This window comes from Gavialis gangeticus, unplaced genomic scaffold (assembly GCF_001723915.1).
Source record: "Gavialis gangeticus isolate Ggan-Ray unplaced genomic scaffold, GavGan_comp1, whole genome shotgun sequence".
In the NCBI taxonomy this organism is placed as follows: Eukaryota; Metazoa; Chordata; order Crocodylia; family Gavialidae; genus Gavialis; species Gavialis gangeticus.
The window spans coordinates 68,921,388-68,927,223 of record NW_017729033.1 but is presented as its reverse complement, the minus strand read 5'-3'; the positions used below and the strand labels follow the sequence as shown (position 1 = coordinate 68,927,223).

The following is a 5,836-nucleotide window of genomic DNA, read 5'->3' as shown; positions in this document are numbered from 1 at the left end:
TGCATGCATCTTCCACCTTAGTTTCTTCATACTCAGGTTTTGTTTACATGTAATGACATAATTTTAGTGTTGTTCTTCCCAGAGAGTCCAATTATTTCAGTTAATAAAAGGCCACAGATAGGGACTATGTAGCTTCCCAACTGTTTAGGCTTATATTTTTCTGAAAAGCATTCCAGAAAACTAAGAGGAACTGATGATGGTTTGATCAAGTGCTCATTGCACATACTTGGGCTATTTAATCATGCAAATACGTAAGTGTTTGGGCCAGGTGACACATATGGCATCCTGGTCTAGGCATCCTCTTGTACACTTTTCTTGAGGGTAGAGGAAGTGCAAACCATATCTTTCCCAACAGTTAACTTAGCTGACCCGAGTTTTTAATCCACAGAAACTCAACCCTTGTCTTTTTTAGGTTATAAACATGTCAGAAGAACTTGCTCAGCTGGAGAGCTGTCTGAAGGAGGCTGAATCTGCCTCAGACAGCGGTAATGAAGAAGCTGAAATCCCAGAGCCTTCCCAAGCTAACACAGAGACGGCCATTCATTCTCTCATTGAAACCTTGAGAAGCAAGGAGTTTGTGTCAGCTGTTGTACAAGTCAAGGCTTTCAGGTATAATATGAAACAATTTAAAAGATTATGCTTTCAGGAATACACTTGTACAGCTTGCTAATGGACATTTTTAATTTAAGGATTGGCTTGGCTCCAGGTTTTTTTTCAGCTCCTTCTGGATGTAGTCATTGAAAAGGACAACACTGATCTGCTTTTGTTTCCTTTCCCTTTCATGCAGTTTTAACATTTTAAAAATGGTAGTTCTGTTCCTGTTGTTAAAGAAATTCTTTGTATCCTTTAACAATAACTACAAACCTTTTAGAAAATTACCTTGTTAATAAGCATGGGACTGCCACCTTAGAAAATTCTTTGACCCCTTTTTTTTCCTTAAGTTGATCACTCATGTATAGGCCTTTTTTAAAAAGAAAATGAGTTTTCTTGACTAAATAGCATTCTTAAAAAGACAAGAATACTAAATATTTTAATTATGTGCCTACAGGTCTATTTGGCCAAATGACATATTTGGAAGTTCAGAAGACAACCCAATCCAAACACTGATGCATATATATTTCCGTCATCAGACTCTGGGTCAGACTGGTAGCTTTGCAGTAGTAGGCTCTAATCAAGACATGTCAGAAGCCAACTCAAAACTGATGGAACTTAATCTAGAAATCCGGGAGTCTCTGCGCATGGTGCAATCCTATCAGCTCCTAGCAAAAGCCAAACCAGTGGGAAGTATGGCAAGCACTGGATTCTGAACAGTGGTCATTTAGGAAAAGAACTGAAGCTGAGGATGCCTCAGAATATTATCAAGCACCTTTCACAGGAGGGCAAAAAACCTGACAGCAGAATTTTACCCCAGCAAGAAATTATTTTGTCAAAAAACTAAGTTCCAAAAACTGATGGAGTTAACATCTTATTGACTGCTGTTTCCCCATACAGTCATGGTGTGGGCAGCAGTTGTTGGGGGTTTTTTATCACAAACTACATGAAAGGAAAAGGGCTAAATGTAATGCAAAGGCATGCATTATTCTCTGTAGAAACAGAATTGAAAATGGTGTTGCAGAAATCGCCTCCAGATGTTGAGACAATTTAAAGCAGGTGGGATGAGGCTAAAATCAAGGCTGGTTTAATTTTAGCTGAAGACCTGCAAGGCTTCCTGACTTTCCAGCAGTAGTAAATATAATCATCAGCTAATGCCTAATAACACACTGCAAAGTCATGAAGAATGTGCAGTAAAACACAAGCAGAAAGAGGACTTACAAAGACTTTGCAAAAAAAACATTGAGTTCTCAATGTTTTATTTGCTTTTTTTTGTCTGTAACAAGGAATTATGTGTGAGAGTTGGAATGTATGGCTATATGACAGTTGCATTTTGAAGGTATGGATGTTTGATAAGGTCTCTGAGCATGCCTAAAAGAGCACTGCAAGATTATTTTTGAAAAAAAAATATTTTATTAGATCTAATCCTTATAGTGTGTAAATGTTAGGACATTTAATAATATTTTAAACTGGGATTCCCCAGTATTTCTAAAAGAAATAATATATCTGTTAACTTTATTGGAATGCTGCTCAGTTCTCTGATCAGTGCTTATGTTACAAATATTGATAACAACTAACCAAAAAGTAGCTGCCTGCAGAGACTTTAAATGTATATTAAAGATATATGCTGCCCATCAGCAACTCTCATTAGAAGAAAATTAACTTATTTTATTCTGTATATATTCTAGGAACTGTATAGTGCAAAACCAGTATTTTTCTTGTACATTTGTGCAATGCACTGTTATATGAGAATAGGTGTACAAAGCTAATGGGGGGATGGGAATTGTGGCTATTGGTAGTAGAATATGTGACTTGCAGTCTGTGTAGTCTGCAGAGTTCAAGAAAAGTGTGAATGCATTTAGATGCATATTCATGACTCATTACACCTAAGAAAGTGGGACTATTTAAAAAGGAAAAAAAAGGAAGGAAGAGACTGACTACCAAAACATGCAAACCTGCAATATACTTATAGTTAAACATCAAAGTCTGTAGCATAAAATGAACTGGAGTCTGCTGAAACCAATAGCATTTTGTAAAAGAAAATATATGAATGTAGTCCCATGATTTGAAAGGAACACCCAGTATTTTTATATGCATCTCTCTTACCCACTGTGATTTTTTTTTTTTTAAACTGAGCTCTGCAATTCCAGAGTTTAGAATGTAGAAATGAAATTCTTAGCTTTGCCTTTTCTTGGGGAAGTGGACCCCACTAGAAATGTAATTATGCTGAAATGCATTAATTGAAGGCACTGTGCACGCTGTTGGACTGCTGACAGTAGTTATGTTACCTTAACAAGCTCTGTAACTGGTCAAGGCACATTCATAATCACTGTATTTTCGACCCTGCTAAAACTGAATTATTTTGATGGTTCTGTGGTACTGTAGATGGTGTTCTTAATTATTTAAGTATTTACTTGGGGATATGTAGTTTTATTTAGTGGCGCGTTACACTTTTATTTACATCATCTCTTTTACCAGCCTTTTTTGTAAAATAAAAACATTATATATGCAATCTTGTGTATCTTTGCAAGCTAGGGGGATGTGCAATACTGTCCCTTTTAGAAGCTGGTAAACATTTAAATGGAAATCTCTCTTAGTAGTAAACATGCTATATAATTGTAACAGTGAATCGACAAACCTTAGATTTGGACTTCTGTATTTTTTCCTCAAAGACCCTAATAAGATTTTAATATGGTCTGTCATGAATGACTGATCCTCTCATCTAAGTTCTAATGCTCAGTTTGTACCCATCTGAATAGAATTTGTCAATCTCCTATATGTGCAGGTATTGGACTGAATTGACTCCAAGGCCTAACCCCATCAGGGTGTTTTCTCATAGCCCCCCATTCCCCCCTAAGGAATACATCTCAACATACATTACCTCATGTTTTGCAGAGAGCATTCTGTAATCATGTTTGTCTTGTTAATCTCTTCTACACTACAGGACTACATAACAGAGGCACTAGTATGCCAGTTTAAATAGACTTTCTCTTGCTAACAAGAGCAAGCACTTCCACATCCATGTCTCAAGAAGAGCAAGATTCTTGCCCTGGCCTAGCAGCTGTCTTAGATTAATATTCCAGAACAGGCCAGCAGTAAGCAAGCACTTCATCTAATGCTGAAGCCAGAAGAAACCTATTTGCGACTTAAGAGGTGTTAAGGTTAGCTTGGTGAAGTCACAAAGTAATTAAGCAAACTTCTCCATAAGACAGAGGGGTATGCTGATTACTGCAAAGATAAAGCAATAAAGGACTTGTTTCACTGGCTAGAAAATGCTACTGTCTATCAGCAATTGCATCAAGTGTCTAATCTACTAACCACAAAATTACTTCCTGTTCTAAGGAAGATAAAGATCCTGTTTCATATAATCACTGAGCCTGTGGTGTTCCTTTTATACCCTATTTGATATTCCATAACCTGACATCCACAACAGGTATTGTATACAATAAAGGGTGTGAGGGTTGCATTTGACATAGGTTTTAGGGGTCAGTGGTTTCATATTCAGCATGATTCAAGGATGTAAGCCAGTTGCTGGGTCCGTGGAATATACAAGGGTAAGGAAAGTAATGTTTGCAGAACTACAGAGTATAGATAGCTCACAGGAATTATACCTTTACAGTCATCAAAAGTGCCTTATTTTTCAACTCCCAAAAGTGAGTTGGGACTCTGCCCTTGTTCTGCTGCAAGAAGCAGTAGCCGGTGAGGGTGGAAGTCCACTCTTATCCCTAAACACATAATATAGGATTTATCAGACATTGACACCAGTCTCACTAGTGAAACTGTGGCAATCCAGAATCTCACACTATAGCATCAAGACCCAATTTCTTGCCTCATCATCACTGATACAGCACTTCAGGATATTATGGTAGTAGCACCTACTAGTTTGGCTGGAAGTGTGGTAGTGACAACAGCAGAAAATAGTACAGCTCTCTGCCTCCTGAGTGGCTGCAGTTTAACAGAAATATCAGTTACATGCAGTAAGTTTAGAGATAATTTGATATCTGATTCTATAAGCAGCCTTCCAGACCAAACAAAAGTAGAGGTACACAAATGTATATGTGCTTCATAACTGCCAGATAACCTTTTAATATTATGAAGCCCATCGTGCTGTTGAACAATACTGCATTTTAATCGCAAAGTGGGCATAAACAACCTGAATCTTTCAGGGTTGGGATTTCTGTATGTTTCTCTCTTACAGGCAACTGCCTATCTCCTCTTGATCAAGTCTACGGTTCCAGGCAAGAAAATGCTTCATGGCTCAATTTTTTGTCTGCAGAGCATTGAAGGCATATATAATGCATGTACATACACTCATTTAAATGCAATAAACATGCATACAAATAAGTATACTTGGTTTGGTTTTTTCCATCCAAATATCTCAAACAGCACTGTATTGCATTGAATTAGGAATAAAGATTTTGGAAGTGTGTGAGGTCACTCAACTCATCCCATGACAGCTTTTTAGGCTGAACAGTTATGAGTCACTCTAGACAAAAATGGTGACATTGAACTCTAACACTTTCATTGAACACTACAGGGTTGCCATATTCTTGTCTGCAGATGTCTGCTTTGGTGTTCCAAATAATTCTTTTCTTGACTAGAACTGAGAAAATACTTTTACTTCACAGTAAGGGTTACCAGAATCCAGAATGGGCCTCTAAGGGCGGTGGTGCTCTCCCCTACCTTGGAGGTCTGTCTTTAAGAGAAGACTGGACAAACACCTGGCTGGGGGCATCTGACCCCAGCACTCTTTCCTGCCCAGGGCAGGGGCTCAGACTCTATGATCTACTTGAGGTCCCTTCCAACCCAAAAAATCTATGATACACCTCCTTGATCAGTACTTTCAAGTTATTTCAGGAAGAAAAAAAGTATACTTATGGGTCTGAGCTGAAGTCACATTGGTAACAAAGGTAAAGTAATCTCTAAAGCTTTGTCATTAGCTATATGGAAGTGTTGTGTGCCTTTTGATCTGTACAAAGAACTGCTCATTAGTGAGGGACATGAGAAGAAGTTGGTCCAGAAAGCCACGTAATAGACATTTGAGGTGATACTGCCCAATTCAAGTATAAACCAAATTCATCTTGAACATGTTTTTGACTACTCTTTCATGCTGGCACATTTATAACCCTCAGCACAAGAACGATAGGCTAGTGGTAAGGTAACAGTATCTTCTGTAGAAGGCTGCAGTGAGTTTCTCCCATATGGCTTCTAAGAAAAGAAAATGTGGTAGTAAGGATAATCCAGG

The 5,836-nt window shown here is 38.0% G+C and overlaps 1 protein-coding gene across 5 annotated transcripts in view; it reads left to right on the top strand.

The window, feature by feature from the left end:
- Positions 1–4,932, top strand: part of FRYL (FRY like transcription coactivator) — a 376,409-nt gene extending 371,477 nt beyond the window's left edge. For all 5 annotated transcript variants that reach the window (XM_019525974.1, XM_019525975.1, XM_019525976.1 and 2 more), the window contains 2 exons: positions 413–609; positions 1,049–4,932. In XM_019525974.1, the coding sequence (XP_019381519.1) occupies positions 413–609; positions 1,049–1,307 (456 nt within the window). In that variant the 3' untranslated portion in view covers positions 1,308–4,932. The remainder of the gene's footprint in view (positions 1–412; positions 610–1,048) is intronic.
- Positions 4,933–5,836: the final 904 nt, after the last annotated feature.